General features: G+C 47.0%; 9 protein-coding genes across 9 annotated transcripts; 6 read left to right on the top strand and 3 right to left on the bottom strand. All coding sequences in view use genetic code 12, as the record gives it.

The window, feature by feature from the left end:
• Positions 1-552: 552 nt before the first annotated feature.
• On the top strand, positions 553-2264 carry CXQ85_000783 (pepsin-like aspartic protease; the record flags this gene model as incomplete). The annotated part of the gene is made up of 2 exons (XM_025484517.1): positions 553-893; positions 944-2264. 2 exons carry the CDS (start codon positions 553-555, stop codon positions 2262-2264), a joined length of 1662 nt encoding a protein of 553 aa, XP_025342732.1.
• Positions 2265-3268: 1004 nt separating this feature from the next.
• On the top strand, positions 3269-3799 carry CXQ85_000782 (uncharacterized protein; the record flags this gene model as incomplete). Its single annotated transcript, XM_025484516.1, has 1 exon — positions 3269-3799. The coding sequence occupies one exon, from the start codon at positions 3269-3271 to the stop codon at positions 3797-3799; it is 531 nt and encodes a 176-aa protein (XP_025342731.1).
• Positions 3800-4480: 681 nt separating this feature from the next.
• CXQ85_000781 (uncharacterized protein) lies at positions 4481-6268 on the top strand (the record flags this gene model as incomplete). The annotated part of the gene is made up of 1 exon (XM_025484515.1): positions 4481-6268. One exon carries the CDS (start codon positions 4481-4483, stop codon positions 6266-6268), a length of 1788 nt encoding a protein of 595 aa, XP_025342730.1.
• Positions 6269-6313: 45 nt separating this feature from the next.
• On the bottom strand, positions 6314-7345 carry RFC2 (replication factor C subunit 2; the record flags this gene model as incomplete). Its single annotated transcript, XM_025484514.1, has 1 exon — positions 6314-7345. One exon carries the CDS (start codon positions 7343-7345, stop codon positions 6314-6316), a length of 1032 nt encoding a protein of 343 aa, XP_025342729.1.
• Positions 7346-8363: 1018 nt separating this feature from the next.
• Positions 8364-9410, bottom strand: CXQ85_000779 (uncharacterized protein; the record flags this gene model as incomplete). Its single annotated transcript, XM_025484513.1, has 1 exon — positions 8364-9410. One exon carries the CDS (start codon positions 9408-9410, stop codon positions 8364-8366), a length of 1047 nt encoding a protein of 348 aa, XP_025342728.1.
• A 782-nt stretch (positions 9411-10192) lies between these two features.
• Positions 10193-10597, top strand: YAE1 (Yae1p; the record flags this gene model as incomplete). The annotated part of the gene is made up of 1 exon (XM_025484512.1): positions 10193-10597. One exon carries the CDS (start codon positions 10193-10195, stop codon positions 10595-10597), a length of 405 nt encoding a protein of 134 aa, XP_025342727.1.
• A 34-nt stretch (positions 10598-10631) lies between these two features.
• Positions 10632-12598, bottom strand: CXQ85_000777 (uncharacterized protein; the record flags this gene model as incomplete). The annotated part of the gene is made up of 3 exons (XM_025484511.1): positions 10632-10668; positions 10718-11573; positions 11626-12598. The coding sequence occupies 3 exons, from the start codon at positions 12596-12598 to the stop codon at positions 10632-10634; spliced, it is 1866 nt and encodes a 621-aa protein (XP_025342726.1).
• Positions 12599-14174: 1576 nt separating this feature from the next.
• On the top strand, positions 14175-15056 carry CXQ85_000776 (phosphatase PAP2 family protein; the record flags this gene model as incomplete). Its single annotated transcript, XM_025484510.1, has 1 exon — positions 14175-15056. The coding sequence occupies one exon, from the start codon at positions 14175-14177 to the stop codon at positions 15054-15056; it is 882 nt and encodes a 293-aa protein (XP_025342725.1).
• A 757-nt stretch (positions 15057-15813) lies between these two features.
• CXQ85_000775 (uncharacterized protein) lies at positions 15814-17526 on the top strand (the record flags this gene model as incomplete). The annotated part of the gene is made up of 1 exon (XM_025484509.1): positions 15814-17526. One exon carries the CDS (start codon positions 15814-15816, stop codon positions 17524-17526), a length of 1713 nt encoding a protein of 570 aa, XP_025342724.1.
• Positions 17527-17532: the final 6 nt, after the last annotated feature.

Below are 17532 nucleotides of genomic sequence, written 5' to 3'. Positions count from 1 at the left end.
ACCATTAGGTTGCTGCAAATGGAAGCACTGCCGAGTCTCCCGCCGCATCTTCAAATAAACACCTGGTGGATCCGAAAGCTCCCCGGAAGGTTCAGTATGGTTCCCTTTTGGTCTCCTGTATGGCTTTTTCCAGCGTCCAAGCCACCTTACCGTGTCGACTCGGAAAAATGCGAAGAAACGAGAATGAGAGAATGGACGAAATAGCTTGTTTCCAGAAGCGTCAAAGGAAACCCAAAATAAGCATATACTTCAAATAACCAGCACCTCTATCTGTCACTTTCTGGTGGTTCCTGGTTCCTGACGCTGTCTGCCTGAGATTATGCATGCATCTGCACAAATAAGCGTGTATTTTCTCCTGTTTTTTTCTTGTCGTTTTTCGCAGCCAATATACGTCTAGAAACTCTAGATGTGTTTTTTTTTTTCCGACAAAGCCTCCATCCGCCAGTAGGACCCTGGTATGTCCCGAGAAATACCTGAAATGATCTCTTCTTCTTTTGTATAAATACAACAAGCTTTTCCCTTCCTTTCCTTTTTTTCCCCATCATCCAAAACATGCTTTCCTTCCTTACTCTTCTTACCCTCGCTTGCTCACTTGCCCATGGCTTGTACATCCCCAACAACGGTTCTTCTGGCTCGAAGAACGCTGGTTCTGCTAAGAACAGCGGTTCCGATTCAGTAGAAGCCACTGCTGTGTCTTTGACTTTTGATGTCACCAAGAGAGACAGAGCTGCTGGCGACTTCTGGCCCAAGATGGTGGAGGGCGTGGAAAAGCGTCATTTCAAAAGAGACAAGGAAGTCTCTTTGACCAACTGGCAAGACGTGATTTACCACATTGACGTGAATGTGGGTAACTCCAAGTGTACTGTTTCCTTGGACACCGGTTCCCTGGACTTGTGGGTCTGGGCTCTGACGGTAAAGGTGAAGGTGGACACTACGACCCTAGCGGCGGCAAGAACACGGGCCAGAAGTTTGAAATTTCGTACTTGGACTCGACTTCTTCTTCTGGTGACTACTACACTGATTCGTTTGGTTTCAACGGCGAGAACTTGTTGAAGGACTTCCAGTTTGGTGTGGTTTCCCTGTCCAACGATAACGGCTACGGTATTTTGGGTATTGCCGACAGAAACCAGGAGGCTTCGACCAGCAACGGTGGCTCTGAGTACGACAACTTGCCATGGGCTTTGAAGAAGGCTGGTGTCATTAAACTGGCTTCCTACTCCTTGTGGTTGAACGGTGGTGGCCTGAACCAGGGTACTATCTTGTTTGGCGGTAAGGACGACTCCAAGTACAAGGGTGAGTTGACTACCTACCCTATTGATAAAGGCGGATCTGGTTTGGCCATTACCTTGGGCTCTATGAGCATCGACGGTAAGAGCTTCGATGTTGGTAAGCCTGTGCTTTTGGACTCGGGTACCACTGGTGGTATTCTTCCAACCGAAATCATGGACTACTTTGACCAGATCTTCAAGCCAAACAAGGTCACTCCATCCAACGGTCTTGTTGAGCGTTACATTGACTGTGACCAGCCAACCGACAAGTTTATCGAGTTTGACTTTGGCAAGAACAAGATTAAGGCTTCCTACAAGGACGTTACCATGAAGTTCGAGGAAGGCAAGTGTATGTTGGGTTTCACCGACTACCAGGACCGTTACATTTTGGGTGACGCTTTCTTGAGAAACGCCTATGTCTACTATGACCTTGACGCCCAGGAGATCTCTCTTGCCCAGTCCCAGAACAGCGGTGGCTCTGGTGGTGACGACTCTGGCAGCGACCCATCTCCATCCAACAGCACCAGCTCCAACACTGGTGGTTCTGCTCCAACCTCTGGTGCTGTTCCTCTTCCTTCTGGAAACACTGGTGGTTCTTCTCCAACCAAGACTAACGGTGGCTCTCCAAGCTCCAAGACTACTGCTGGCGGTGCTCCAGGTACTGATGCTGCTCCTACTGACTGGACATACCCAGGCGCCAACCCATCCCAGGGTGGTTCCTTCCCAGCTCCTACTGGCGGTAACACTGGTGGAAACGGTGGAAACAACGGTGGAAATGGCGGTAACTCTGGCGGCAATGGAGGCAGCGGCGGCAACGACTTGGGTGGTGACGACTTCAACTTTGAAGACTTTGACTTTGACGAGTTCACTGGTGAATCTGGCTCTGTTCAAGCTGAAGCCCACGCCAACTCCCATGCCGAGGCCAGTAAGCCATTCCACATTGCTGACACTCACGCTCTCGTTGATACCCACGCCAAAGTCCATGCTGTTGTCTAGATGATAATCTACATGAGGCGTTTCTGAGCGCTTTAACGTTTTTAGTTAAAAGTTTTGCATTTTCAGTTCTTCATTACCCTTTCTTTTTACTTGTAGAAGCCACCACAGCTTCCCACCTGCTCTGTTAGGCAAAGTCGAAAGCTCCAGCCACCCCACCCCCCTTTTCAGGTTTCCTCGACATTAACCGTCGAAGCCACCCTTTGCACAGCCGAGATGCGTAATGATGTCGTGGGCTTTTTAGCCTCTTGTCTGTAGATCTGTTAGAGACAAATATGGCCAGATAGCTAGAAGATGGGGAAGAAAACATGGAGGCGGACATTTGCACCTAGAACCGCCATTTAGCAATAATGGCTGCAAAAGATAAGTACAATCAACGTTTTTTAGCCGCCTCACTGCCTCTGGACCTGGAGTACATGTTCTCGTAAAACCACAGTGGGGAAACAGAAAAAAAACGGCTTTCCACGCCCTGTGACCCGCCAACTACTCATCATCCATACTCTCCCCTTACAACCCCTTCGTTATCAAGTGCCTTCTCGAAGCTGTCAACTTTTTTTCAAATGCCGATGCATGCGGCTGGGCAGATCCCCCAGCAAACCCATCCAATGATACTGACACATTCCAGATCAGGCTGTTCATGATTTGCAGCTCCCCGTGGAATGGAAGCCTCCCACCCCCTTTCCACCTTTGTTCTGGGGCTTCCCGAGTTTCTCTAACCTTCCCTGATTGGTAACTTGGCAGCCTTGTGTATGCACTAGCACGCCTGTCAAAGGCCGACACAGGAGATGGTAGGGTTGCGAATTACCTACTTGGGTAAAGAGCATCTGGGGTTGCAGCATACTACTCTGTTTCTTTTTTGCAGCCATAGTATACTCAAGGAAAAGGCACCAGGCTGAGCTCGAGGGCCAGACCTTGCTATACCCAACGAAAAGTATATAAAGAGGGCTGCTCTTCCCTCCAGTTTCTTCTTATCCATCACCTCTATATCTTATACCCATCGTTCCACCATGAAATTCACATCTGTCGCTACCCTTGCCTTTTTGACCTCCTCTGCCTTTGTTGGCGCTGCTCCAGTCGATGAGATGGCTGGCGGTCTTGCTCTTTCCAAGAGAGAGTTGGACGCTCTCGACAACGACTTTGTTGAAAACGTTGTTCGTGAGTTGATGAACGGTGCTTCTGAGGAGGATTTGCACAAGAGATTTGAAATCACCGAAGGCCAGAAGGAGTTTATCTCCAAGATTTTCAACTTGTTCAAGAAGTTCTTGTCTAACTACTTCAACAAGGACTCTCCATCTTCTGGTGCTGGCGGTTCTGCTCCAACTGGCTCTGCCCCTGCTGGCAGTGCTCCAGCCAAGACTGGTATTGATATCACCAAGACTGGCACCCCAACCACCACTGCTGCTCCAAGTGCTGCTGTGAGCGAGATCCCAGGTATTGGCAGTGCTGCTCCAGAAGCTCCAGGTGCCGCTACCACTAGCAAGGCTGGCGCTGGCGCTGGCTCCAACGTCTTGTCTAACCTTTTGAAGGGCAACAATTAAATATGGATAATAAAAGTTGATTTGGAGAGAGATAGTAGAAGTTTGGTATCACGTCAGTTGGTGGCATTGTGAAGACTTTAGACGAATCTGTGCATTGTGTGGATCCATAGTCCCAGAAAAATGCCATTAATGGCCAATGCAAGTGAAAGTGAAGATGAAAGAAGAGATCTCACAAAGACCTCTTTTATTTAAATTCTTCAATTCAGGAATTTTCATTGGATCCACTATTTTTCATGTATCAGTGTGGTTTCACTCTACTGAGTGTCTCACCTCTGCAAGTCCCAACCACTGTTCCCAAAATCCATCAAAAACAGAAAAACCACCAACAACCAGTAAAAACAAGCACCTCTCTAATCAACCTACTCTTAATAAACCAACTTTTTTTTCCACCACTTCTTCTACTTCTTTCCCATGGCAGGCTTGCTGGGCCCACCCGTTATGGTCTCGGCACGACCCTAAAGCTCGACTAAGCGAACAATCCATCCTTATTATCACTCATCCACATAACCCACCTTTTCACCAAACCACCCAATTGATCTTTCCATTGAGCCTTGGGCTCCATCTATTACTTATACGATCGTCTACATTCACTTCTTAGCATTCTAATAATCCTCCTTAATTAAGCTCCAGGTACATATCACTTTTTTATCATCCCCTTCTTGGCCTCCAACTGAACATATAATGTCGCAAAACGATCCAGCCATCATTGATTCGTCAATCATATCGATGTCAGAATCTTCAAAGTCCAGTGCAAAGACTGGCACGTCGTCGACGCTGACGCTGTACTCGACAGCTCAAGAAAACTCGCTGAGCTCAAGAGGTGCTAGCGCTTCCAACGGTGCAACTTCCACTTCAGGCTCGCTAGAACCTGGCAGTGCCTTGTCGAAGTTGCTTGATAGTGCAATGGCCAATGCTGCAAAGGAGCTGACGCCTGAGCCTGAGACTGCCAAATCGTCTACTCTGCTTGCATCTCCTCGCCGCTCGTCGATGCTGGACTTTAAACCGCTTCCATCGTCTAAAGCATACATGTACTCGATTGAAGAGTTGCTTACGTTACGATCAGAACCGGAAATCGCTAACTTTGATACGTCTGTGCTTCCAGATAATGCTTTCTGGGTTATTAGACCAACGAGACCTCCAAAGACCACGAACGAGAAGAACGGTGCCGGTAGAAGAAGAGACCGCAGAAACCAGAACCAGAACCAGCAAGGCGACTCTTCAGGCAGATGGGAACGTAAACCTACTGGGTTTGCTAAGAGTTCAGAACTCGATAGAATGTCTGCCGAAAAGATCTCGCAATTGTTGGGTGAAAACCCTGAAGAAGGTGCTCCCGAATGGGACAATCCTGGTGGATCCGACTTGCAGATGGATATGGGATCCACCGTTGAAGATTTCGAACGTTGGAAGCAACGTATGCGTGACAACGAACGCAAACAGTATGGTGAGGTTGAAACGCCTTCTGAACCAGAAGCACCAAAGGGCAATGAAGTTGACAATTTCTTTTCCTTCGTCAATCCTAAGTCAAGCGGTCCAGCTCCAGAAGCCGCCACTGCCGCTAGTTCCGAAGGTAAAAGCTCCCGTTTCTCTTCCTTCTTTGGGGGCCCTGGTCCTGAAGAGTCTCCAAAACGCTCTGGCCCACCACCAGGTCTCACATCAAGAGCACCAGCAGGAAGACCAGCTGAAGCCTCGGGCCTGCGTTTCTTTGGATTGGCTCATGGTTCTCCTGCTCAACAGAATTTGACCCCCAAGAAAGAACCAGCAAGTCTTCAAAGCCATCAGCAACCGCCATTACCTCCTCAAGGGCTATCCCCAATGGCTGGCCAGGGGATCCCGCTCTCCGGAGGTCCTCCAGGCCTTGGGCCAATGAACTTGGGTGGTGACAGCAAGAACCAAGATTCCTTCTTCCTCTCCTTATTGAACAAGAGGGAGCAAGACCAAAGCGCTGGCTCTCCAGGAATCCCTAAGGAAGATAAACCACGCCAAGCTTCTCAACCACAGCAACGTGGATCCAAGCCAGAGGGTAAGCCTAGTCCTGTCATTCCTGGCCAGGGAGCCCCAACAGGCCCAGGCGGTCCAGGCGGTCCAGGTGGTCCACAAGGTATTCCTCCTTGGATGACTAACCCAGGTATGGGCCCACCACCAGGCTTCCCAGGTGGACCTCAACACCCTCAGCACATGTACCAATTCCAAGGACCTCCACCACCAGGCATGTTTCCTCCTGGAATGGCTCCTCCACAAGGCATGCCTCCACAGGGCTATCCCGGCATGCAAGGAAGACCTGGCCAGTCACAGGACGGACAACCAAACCAACAAGGTATTCCACGTGGCCAGATGCCTCCACCAGGCTTCTTTGGGTTCCCTCCAGGCATGGGACCAGGTATGCCTCCACCACCACCTCATCAGCAACAGCAGCAGCAGCAGCAGCAACAACAACCACAACAACCACAGCAGCCACAACCTAAACAGTAGTGCTACGTGAATAAATGAACTACACTGTTTCTCCTCATCCGTGTATTAATGCAAAACCTGGCTAATCTGTAGAGCCAAATTCAAGAGCTGGATGTGCTCTTCCGTGCCGTGATTCAAGCGTCTATCTGATTCGAACAAAACACGAGCAATGTTATTTTTCTCCTGTGACGATAAGTTATCGTCTATGACCAATTTATCGTGCAATTGGTCGGCCACTTGTTGGGCGCTCCATCCTTCAAATACAACCTCTTCAATCTGAGCAGCAATGGTACGATGGTCCTTCGTACGGATTGCCAGGATGATCTTCTCAATAAGCTGCTCATCAATGACACCAGCGATTTCCCTTATTCTAGCCCCCGTAATAGGTTCCTTATTATCCAAAGACGCCGAAAGTCGAGCTGCCGATTGTAGGTATGTGATGGCTTTACGTAAATCACCTCCAGACACATTGATAATCTCTTCAAGCACGGACTCTCCGCTCAACGGCACGTTCTCCTCGTTGACAATATACTGCAACCTCTGCAACGCGTTCTCGTTATCCAACGAACGGAAACGGAACTTGGAGCATCTCGATGCCAATGGATCAATGATCCTGGTGATATAGTTACAAATAAGACAAAACCGCGTCACCAGCGAGTAGTTCTCCATGGTTCTTCTCAACGCCGACTGGGCATCGTTCGTCATCGAGTCTGCTTCATCCAAAATGATAATCTTATACGGTGGACACGGATAGTCCCTCAAGTCGTCCGCAGACGGGTTGGAAACCGTCAACCTAGCAAAGTTCTTGATCTTTTGTCTCACAATCGAAATACCACGTTCATCCGAAGCATTGAGCTCCAAAACTCTCAGCTTATACAACCTGGGCCCGTACAACTGTTTCGCCAACGCAAGCATCGTAGACGTTTTACCTGTTCCTGGAGGCCCATAAAAGAGCATATGAGGTAAGTTGGCCAGCTCCAACGTTTTCTTTAAAACTTTCACTGCATGGCTTTGGGACGCCACGTCGTCCAACTTTTTAGGTCTATATTTTTCAACCCACGGCGTGTGCCCGATTCGTTCTTCTTCGTAAGTAGCCATAGTTTTGGTGGATGTGGTAGTTGGAAATTGAAGAAGTACGCGTTTTCGCGAGTGGGTGCAAAATTGCCAGTGAAGAGAGATAACTGAAGAAGAGAGGAAGGAAGAAGAAGAGGAAGGAGAACAAAAAAGAAAAAAAAAAAAAGAAAAAATAGATGTTGGATTAAGTAATTTGGGATTTAGGATTTCTTTGCTTTCGTGTTTTATGATAGGTGAATTTGGGTGGATGCGTTGACTGATGGATGGTCTGTTAAGCAGTAACTGGAAGGACGAAGATGAGCTAGATGGTATGTAAGTTAACATACGTAATTGGATGAAACGAAAAATAAGTCAAATATATATTCGAGTGGTGGAATGGAGGTGATGACTTGGGTGGAAGAAAATAGTGTGAAATTGGTGTCTTGGGTAGTCTGCGTACTGGTATTAATGAGTATCTAGACATATGAGACTGTAAGGCAAACAACTGGTTCACTAACCTCCTTAGACAAATGTCAGGGTACTTTGCTTGCTTTACTTGTCCTTATAAATGGTGATTTCTATTGGGCTGATTTTTGTGGGTTGAATGTGTTTTTGATATATCTCTTTATGTGCCCTTTATTAGCAGTATCCAAGAATATACCCATACTCCAGGAAAACAAAGAATTCTCAATCAAAAGCTTTTATTCTTCAATGACGCGAAAGCCTTCATGAGAAACATCCAAAGATGTCTATGAAATGGAAGGTTTGTTGAAAATACGTTCAAAACTGGCTGGCGTCCAACCATACTATCATCTCTACACTTCCCTTAACCAACCTACTAGTTACCCACCAGAGATCTCCTACACCAACACGAAGCGATTTCAAATATTGAATTATTTAGTTGAGAATTAAATTATTGCTGACGGATGAGCTGGCTCCCGGTTTGCGTGCTATGACTTCTATTTGGGCTGTTGATTCCGCCAATTGGATGAAATTCCTTTGCTGATTGATGCAGACGGCGCTCTATGATATGCTGGTGATTTTTTTTCTTTCTTTTCCTGACTTATTGAACGCCTACCACAGAAAGCTCCAATGTCCACACCCTTCGAGTGTGTACCTTCACGGTCACCTCGGACCCTAGCTTGGTGAGCGTGTCACTACCCGCAGTGGGTACTGTCACCTCACTGTTTGCCCACCAACACTTTCTTGCTGGTTTTCTCCAAAACAATAAGAGCTTTGTGTAATTCGTATCGTTGTTCTTTCTGGCCCGCGATAAGGAACGAGATGCAGCTCTGCTGGCGCTGGAGGCCAACGTTGCGATTCGAGACCTAGATCTCGACCGGGTGGATGCATTGGATTGTACGGGTTGTAACAGCGGCAGCTGTGGTGGGGTAGGTGGTTGTGTGACAAGACGCACCAACAGCAATGACGAGAGAACACACTTGTGTGGTTCCATTGAGCGGCTTCCCCAGAGCTCTGTTCTATCAAATCCGGACGAGCATAACATCTCGAATAAGTGCTGCTCGGCTGGGCCGAGGGTCTGGTTAATTGCTGGAGGCAACTCGGGATTATACCCTAATCCTGAAAAAACGGAATTATTCGTCAAGATGCTATCTCCCACCTTCAACTTAAGATGGGCAAAGTCGGCATGCGTGCAGCCGGCGACTGGTGGAATCACGTAGTAATCTAGGTCCTCACGTAACACGATAATGGCGGGTTTCGTTTGCAATATGGACGCAGCAGAGTCAAGCCGGCTTGTTCCGGAAACTTGTGGAGATAACGTGCCTTCGTTATAACTTCTCTGGGCATCACCAAACACGTTAAAGATGTATTCAAAACAATCAGGATCGAAGTTGACAAACACTACGTCGTCCTCCGTCAAGTTGGTGATAACTTGACCATTCATATCCAAAAACACACCATTCGGGAAAAGACTCAATAATATGCTCTCTGGCAAGCTCATAAGCTCGTCTCTGGTGATTTCGAATGCCTTGCCACGGATATTAAGATGTATCTTGGAGTTGTAGTCAATGTTGCCATTACTCTCGTCGACCATAGGGACGGATGCAGTCGAGTCCTGGCTAACTTGGGTGATGATATTATCCGCCATGATAAGTGATAAGCTGGTTTAATCGATGAAATGAATCAATGATTTGTTCTCTTGGAAGAGTCACAAATGCGTGGAGGAAAAAAAAAAAAAAATGGGGGAAAACGAAACACACAAGGTTCCCAGCACCGTTGTGTTCTTATGACTTATTGGAGAATAACGATTGTGCAGAAAACACCAAATTGGAAGTATGCTTGGTTAGACTTTGCTGGATAACACCTTTCGTGGCCACAATTAGGGTGTATTTGATGAATTTGTACTTTGGGCAAATGAGTAGTATGAGCAAGATAGTCAAAGATAATCTCAGTTTCGAAAGGCGCCAGCTTGGGGCACTGTGTGCAGTCCACGAACCTTGATTTCGCACTGTCCAATACCAGTAGGTAATTCGAGTTGGGGTGGAAGGGAAAGTAAGATAAAAAAAAAAAAAGGTCAAACGCTGTTTTGGCAAAGTTTCTTGATCGATTTATTTTCTCTCCTTTATCGATAATTCACGGTTATTTCAGTGGAAAAATCGCCGGGTGAGGTGTACGGGCGTTCTCCCATACCGCGTTCGGGCCCGGAGTCCAATCGCCGAGACCATTAGGATGACAAAAACGGCATTAATATACGTTGCTTGAAGGTGGAACATGCCCAGACGTTGATTCATCACAAAATCGAATTTCACCCATTTACCTTCATTTTCTCCATTTCCATCTTCTTTGCTCTCTAGTGCCCTGGGATTGTCCTGTACATCGCCTCGTGTGCAACTTTTAGTGTCTCTCTTCCCCCACTTCATCTTCTTCTACATGTCTTGTACTGGCGAATGCAAAGTCCCCAAGAACTTGACGCTGGCATCGAAAAAACCACCGCATGCCGCTGATGATGACGATATCTGGGCCAGCGACGACGAAATAGATACCTACGCTGATTTGCAGAGAGCTCATGTGACTCAAGGTTACATAGATGGCATCACTCAAGCACAAGAAGCCGGTTTGCAAAAGGGCTTCGACGAAGGGTTCCCACACGGTGCTGCATTAGGGTGCCGAGTTGGCCGTGTACTTGCTCTTCTTCACGGGAAACCAGAGTTTGACCAGGCCAAGAAGGAGTTGAATGTTGGCTCGGTGCTTAGTAAGGACCATTTTGATGCTTCCCTTAATCAGGACTCCCATGCTCTCGTAGAAAAGTGGGAAGCCTTCGTACGTCCTGCTTAATGCCCAAGAGGCATATCTGGTACAACCTCGTTGATCAAACTGTCATAGAGATTGGTGAACTTGTCTTGGAACTTAAAGCGTCCCTTGCACCAATCTGCCCAGGCTTCCGAGATGAGAAACTGCGTCTCTTGGAACATGGCAAACTCATGGAAGCAACAGCTCTTGATAAGCCAGTCTTTGTTGAGCTGCTGGAACATTTCCTGCTTGTCATTGATAATAGCTTGCTTGAGCTTAGCGATATCGCTTCCCTTCATGTCAGTACCGTTTTCATTGAGTCTGTCGAACTTGGCTTGACTCTCCTCGATCTTTCTTTGAAGCTGTGGGATCGAGTTGACGGACTGTTTCTTTGCTCTGTCAAATAGTTCTTGTAAAGAATATAAGTAGTCCAAGAAGTTCTTGAACTTCTCCAAAACCGTCGTGTTGATGAGGTAGCTCTCGTCAATCAAATATGTAGAAGACTTGTTGAAGAATGCCGAGATTGAACTCAAAGAGTCGTTGATGGAAGTCGTATCGTCCTTGTTGAGGGTGTTGAGGACCTTGTTTTCAGGATCCCTGTGTGGGTAAATGACATGGTCAAGCTCGGTGAAGCGATTTATCATTTCAACAAACTTTCCGTTATCAAATGCAATCTGTTGTTGTCTCTTTTCGTATCTCTCAACAAGAAGAACCATCTTAGTCCAAGTTTCGATTATCCTGGGCATGTTTGCTTCAGCAGTCTTCCAGCTATTGAGGAACTCTTCACTAATGGTAGGCCAAATGGAGTTAACAAACTCGGTTTCAATCTTCTGGCCCTTGAACTCAAGAGAATAGTCCACACGAGCTTGTTTTCTCCAAGAGGCTAAGTCAGTAGGGACACTAAGGAACGTGATTACCATGGGCTCTTGAACCAAGACAGGATGCTTTACGAGCTGGTTCAAGAAGCGATGCAAGCCTCGGCGCCTTCTTTGTAAGAATTGAGAATCGGGTGAGGCGCCTACTAGAATGGTTAGTAAATGATTGGGTTAGGAAAACCACAGGAAATTACGTACCGGTAAACTTTTTGGGCGGAAGGCCCGGAATCACACGGAAGGGGTATTTTTTCAAAAGGAATTCAAGGAGCCATGCAAAATCTGAGTATCTTCTGGTAACTCTTTTTTGGCCAGCAGGGCTGTGCATGCCGAGCTTCAAGCTGTGGGTGATGGAATAGTTGATATGCTTAAAAACAAGACCCTCTTTCTCAGGGACTTCTTTGATACTGACCGAGTCGCCAGCGCCAATCAATGGCTTGAACTTATCCCGAAGATCCGTGACATATTTTGTGATAAATGGGAAATCATTCACATGCGATACCTCTGGTGCTGTTGTATCTGGGTCAATCAGGATATTGGAATGGTCTGCAAGCATATTCTCCGTATTCTGGTCAAGCGACGTGGAAGCCAAGTGGGAAGACAACGGATCGGATTCGGCAGGCACCAGCACGCCAGGTTTCTTTCCGGAGCTTTGTTGCAGTGGAGGAGCTTTGCCAAGAAGCAAATCCGTCACCTCGGGTGTAAAGTCAGGAAGACCCGAATTGAGTTTAAACTGAAGAGTGACGTAATCGCCAGTACCAGCAAGGTCCAATTCCAAAGCCACGAGGCCCAACAACTGGAAGAAATTAGACTCTTTCGAAGGAGGCAACAAACTATGGTCATACAAGACGTCAATGATCCTTGATGTCTGGTAATCGGAAAGGTGCTGTTCATTCACCAACGGAAGGAATATCTCCGACTCCAAGTCGTTAACCGACCGCAATTTCGGCTGCAAATGAGCCCATATCTCCCTATACGACTCAGGAATCTTATCTGACAAGTCAATGTCGGCAGCAGGCGAAGCAGTAGAGCTATCAGTTCCAAGCAACTGAGACGAAGTTAAGTAAGTGGAGCCTCCATAAGCAGTAGAACCAAACCCGTGATCTTGACGCGTGGGCTCAGAAGAGGCCCATCCATTTTCAAAGAGGTCATCCGACCCAAATCCAGAACTCATTATGGCAGGTCAGCAGTGTTTGTTATTGGTAGGTGGAGAACGAGATCAAGAATGTAGTTCCTGGGTTGGTAGATATAGATAGGGCGGTGTATGCAGGTTGGACCATAATGGATAGACAGAATGACACGAAGAACCCGACTTTTTTGGGTTTAAGTGGATTTAAAGGAGATAGGGGAGTTAGTGGAGGCTGGAGATTATATCTGTATGTTCAGATTGATCATTTCTTTGATGGTGGCCGGAATGGCGTTGCCTGGTGGAGCCAATAATGGCTGCGAATACATGACTAGACGAGGAAGTCCATAATGGGCCAGATCTTTCTTAGTGGGTGGTCTGAGTTGGCTTAGGGAATGGGCTGGTGGGCTTTGTAGTTGGGTGGTTTGAATGGTGGAGGTTTTTTGGAGGGTGGTTTTGGACTTAGTTGGGAGGTCTTTGGGCAGACATTATTGGATGGGGCGTTGCTGGACCAATTGAGTGGTAGAAGTGGACATACCATGATTAGGGAGGTATACAAGAAATAATTCTTAAGGAAATTGTATTTCAATGAATAGCTTGGTCTCAGGTTTTCAAAGGCATTTGCTTACTTTTAGAGTGATTACATATACATTAATGGTTATACCTCTGGCTAGCTAGTGGTTCTTCCAGTGCAACTATATAGACGCTAGGGGAAGTCCGAAAGAGTTCCCCTTTTTCAAGTCTTTTCTTGTTGCTATTTACTAGGTTAAAGTGCTACTTCGAACAAGCATTGGCCAATAGACGTGTTCCCTTATTCAAGAGTACCCACTTCCTCCATTCCAATACATCAGTATCTAGACATACTAATTCATATTGACAACTACAATTCAGAAACACCAAGCTTAGTTCTTCAGCCAAAAAAAGTCCCTCTATTTTTCATCTTTGATTTTTTTTTTTTTTTTAAAAAACGAGGTATATTCCAGCCAATCTGCTTGCTACTTTCAATGGTACCACAGAAAGACAGGGTCCCCAACCAGGCACCGTCGAGGAACCAGGAAACACATGAAGCAGCCATAATAGTTCTTCAAGGAGCCAATAGGACACAAATAGACACTAAAAGTACCAAATCGGAATAAAACGTAGCCCTCTTCGTGTATGGTAATGCAACCTCCAACTGAGACAGCCAAAGCCATCTACCTTCCATATTATATCCACCAAACCTCCAACCACCACTTAACTATCAAGTATCTCCCAATTAAATGAGTCTTTCCTTTACCCATATCTCCAAATTCACACCCTCCCTAGGCCTCCCTTCCTCCCTTCCTCCCCACAAATATAAGCAGCTCAGCGCATCCAAGTGTGGCAGTTTCAGGCAGTGGCTCACCAAACCAACCAACCAACCATCCCCAACAAACATCATTTTTTTCAAAATTCCAATAACCAAACTCAATAAATACTCAAAACCACCTTAATCTTACTCTTCATAAAATATAAAATATCTTATAAAATATATATCCTTGGCGTGGGTCTCCAAACCAGAACACTATATAAGTACACCTTGGGGGCCGCGCACTCTGTATAACCTCAATTTTACCTGACCTTTTCCACCCACGTTCTTTCTACCATGGACAAACTCTATAACTTCATAAACTACTTCCATAAAGACGACACCATAAATAGGTCTACACTCGGCGTGGACCGCGTTCGTGGTGGTCTGGCGTTTCTTCGCTGGAGAGGCTCGGACTTGATAGCGTTGATATTGCTCTTTGTGTTATACCCTATAGTGTACCGCATTGAACCGTTCCAAAGACAGTTTTACGTGGACGACTTGACGATTTCTCATCCTTTCGCTGAACACGAGAGAGTCACTGCCGGTGAGCTTTTCTTCTATGCTTCGGTGGTGCCTGTGGCTGCCATTGGCGTCATTTCCATCATCATCACGAAACCTCAGCATAAGGTGTACGTGACGTATGTGTCTATTCTTGGGCTTTTGCTTTCGGTGTTTAGCGCTAGCGTGATTACTGATATCTTGAAGAATGCGTTTGGAAGACACAGACCAGACTTTTTGGCTCGCTGTGTGCCCAAGCCAGATACTCCCAAGGGAGTGCTTGTGTTTGCTAAGGACGTGTGTACGACGAAAGACGTCGGCAGGCTTTTGGACGGGTTCAGAACGACGCCGTCGGGCCACCTGAGTATCTCGTTTGCAGGGCTTCTTTTCCTCAGTCTTTGGATTGCAGGCCAGCTTGCTGTGACGAGACCATACTCAGGCGCTTGGAGATGGGCTGTTGCTGCTGTGCCCACCGTGGGAGCTCTGCTTATTGCTTTGAGCAGAACCGAGGACTACAGACACCATTTTATCGACATAACGGTGGGTCTGATTCTCGGTATCTTGATCGCTGTGTGGCTGTACTTGAGACTCTTCCCCTTGATCAACCACGAGAAGAGCTACGAGCCTAGGGTTATTATTGACGAGGAGGCCGACTCCCACCAGTACAGCCCTGTTTAAGCTCTAGAGGTGCTGACACTGGTTGTCTAGGGGCAGCCCCAACCTTCGCTTACTCGACTGCCCCCAGTCGAGATGTATTTTCCAACTGTTGAAATGCCATGAACTCGCCTTCTGGGGACCCTGGGGACCCTCTACACCCCCTGAACACTCATCCCCAAGCCCTCAGTTACTTGGCATCTGCTGCGGTTCTAAATCACCGAATAAACCATTCATATTCTTTCTTCCCTGTTTACCTGTGTCTGCTTTGCTTTCTGGCCCTCGGGATGCCTCCTTCTGCTGCCTTTCTCCCTCCACATCCCAACACCAACCCTCTGGGGCTTTTGTCCTCCTTATTGTTCTGACAACTCACATGTTTTGCAACCATTCTTATCAAGGCGCGGCTGAACCGGGTTCCCCGATAAAATGCTGCAAAATGGGAAAACCTTTCCCACAGCTCATGACCATCCAAACTTACTCCATCTACCTACATTCACCGCCAAAAAAGCCTAAAAATCCCACATTTTTCCTTTCTCCCGGTGTACCCCTTATTTTAACTCTCCCTGAATGTTGTCCCCCCCTTTCGTTATCTTCCACTAGCTTCCCCGCCGTTTCCTCTTAAGCGCTATCCGAGCCTCGAGAACTGGTGCGGTGGTTCTGCATCTACACCTAAAAAGCAGGTATTTTTCTCGCTCCAACCTCACTTATTTCTTCAGTTGAACCACATTTTTTTTTTTTTCACTACCACCACTACTACTCCTTCTGCTCCCAGTTTCCTTTAATGGCTACTCCGGTGTATTGCATTCTCTCCGGTGGAGCTGTCCACTGTGTGTCGGTTGACGCGTTCAGTTCGAAGGAGCCAGAGAAATTGGCCAGAAATCCAGAAGTCGACCTTCATAAAGACACGCCTGTTCCCCAGAATTCCTTGAGCCCGGCGGCCTTGAACATCAAGAGCCGAAACTTGCTCTTTACGTTGAACAATCCTTCGCTTTCGGACCTCGAGTCGGAGAACTGCAATACTTCAGACCGCAGAAACTCCAATGCGCTGTCTTCTGACGACGAGCACCTGTCTCCTGCTATTGTGCTTCCTCGGCCCAAGATTCCAGTGCTGTTACCGTCGTTTAACGATGGCGACGACCTTCATAAGAATGGGAATGCAAGGCCGACGCTCCAGCTTAATATCGAAACGCCGGTGCCAGATAACGACGACGAGGTGCCCCAGAATCTAGAGTCTTTACTTGACGACTACAAGACCCATGCAGTGTACCTCCCCCAGTTTTCCGTTGATATTCGTAATAACCTAGACAGTGATTACACGCAGATAAGGCTGCTCTTGGCGAAAATCTTCCCGTCATGGTCCGCTGACGATGCTATCTTTATCAAGCGGTTGACAGGTGGTATCACCAACATGCTCTTGTCGTGTACTCACGAGCCTTCCCAGGAAACCCTCCTTATGCGTGTCTACGGTCAGGGCACCAACTTAATCATTGACCGTCATCGTGAGTTTGTGTCTCACTTGGTTCTTAATTCTTTGCATTTGGCTCCGCCTGTCCATGCCAGGTTTGCCAACGGTCTTATCTATGGCTTCTTGGAAGGTCGCTCTTTAGACCCCAAGGAGCTTGCAAACCCTTACTTGTATCCGTTGATCGCTCAGCAGCTTGGCAACTGGCACAGCAAGGTGGACTGTGATAATATCGAAGATGGCATTGAAAAACTACGAAAATACACCGCTCGCATCAAGAACCAGCTTCTGCCTGCTCTTCGCCCAATTACGCCCGTTAACTCCAAACAAAAACGTGAGAAAAGCATCAAGAAGGCCATCTTGAACATCTGGGATCTCATTGACGACTGGATCCTGGTGGTCCCAGCCAACGACGCTCTCGTTAAGATCTTTAAAGATAACTTACCTGACCAGGATGTGAATATTGATAATGTGCGTGACGTCATCCACAGAGAGTTCAGATGGATGAAGTCAACGCTAAGCAACTCCACCAAGTCGCCTGTTGTTGTTTCCCATTGCGATTTGCTTTCTGGAAACATCATCATTCCAAGCACAGCCGAGTTCGAAGACAAGCTCAAAGCCTCGTCTGAATTCGATCTTGGCCCCTTGCTGGAGAATCCAATCCAGTTCATCGATTACGAGTATATGCTTCCTGCTCCTCGTGCTTTCGATATTGCCAACCACTTTGCTGAATGGCAAGGTTTCGACTGTGATCGTTCTGCCATTCCTGAACCTACGCCAGAGAACCCTGTTCTTGTCAAATGGTGTAAGGGTTACCTTAACAATGCCGATGCCTCCGAAGAGGAGATTAATGGCCTTATAAACGAAATAGCATATTACTACGGTATGCCAGGATTCTATTGGGGTATTTGGTCCATGATCCAGAGTGAACTCTCCACTATCGACTTCAACTATGCTGAATACAGTGGTCTTCGACTCGAAGAGTACTGGTCATGGAAAACTAATTACCTCAGAAGAAGGAATTCGGCGTAAGCATTT

Source organism: Candidozyma haemuli (genome assembly GCF_002926055.2).
Source record: "Candidozyma haemuli strain B11899 chromosome Unknown A_2014730914, whole genome shotgun sequence".
In the NCBI taxonomy this organism is placed as follows: domain Eukaryota; kingdom Fungi; phylum Ascomycota; class Pichiomycetes; order Serinales; family Metschnikowiaceae; genus Candidozyma; species Candidozyma haemuli.
Note: the sequence above shows the minus strand (reverse complement) of the source record. Positions and strands in the feature narration are given on the sequence as shown.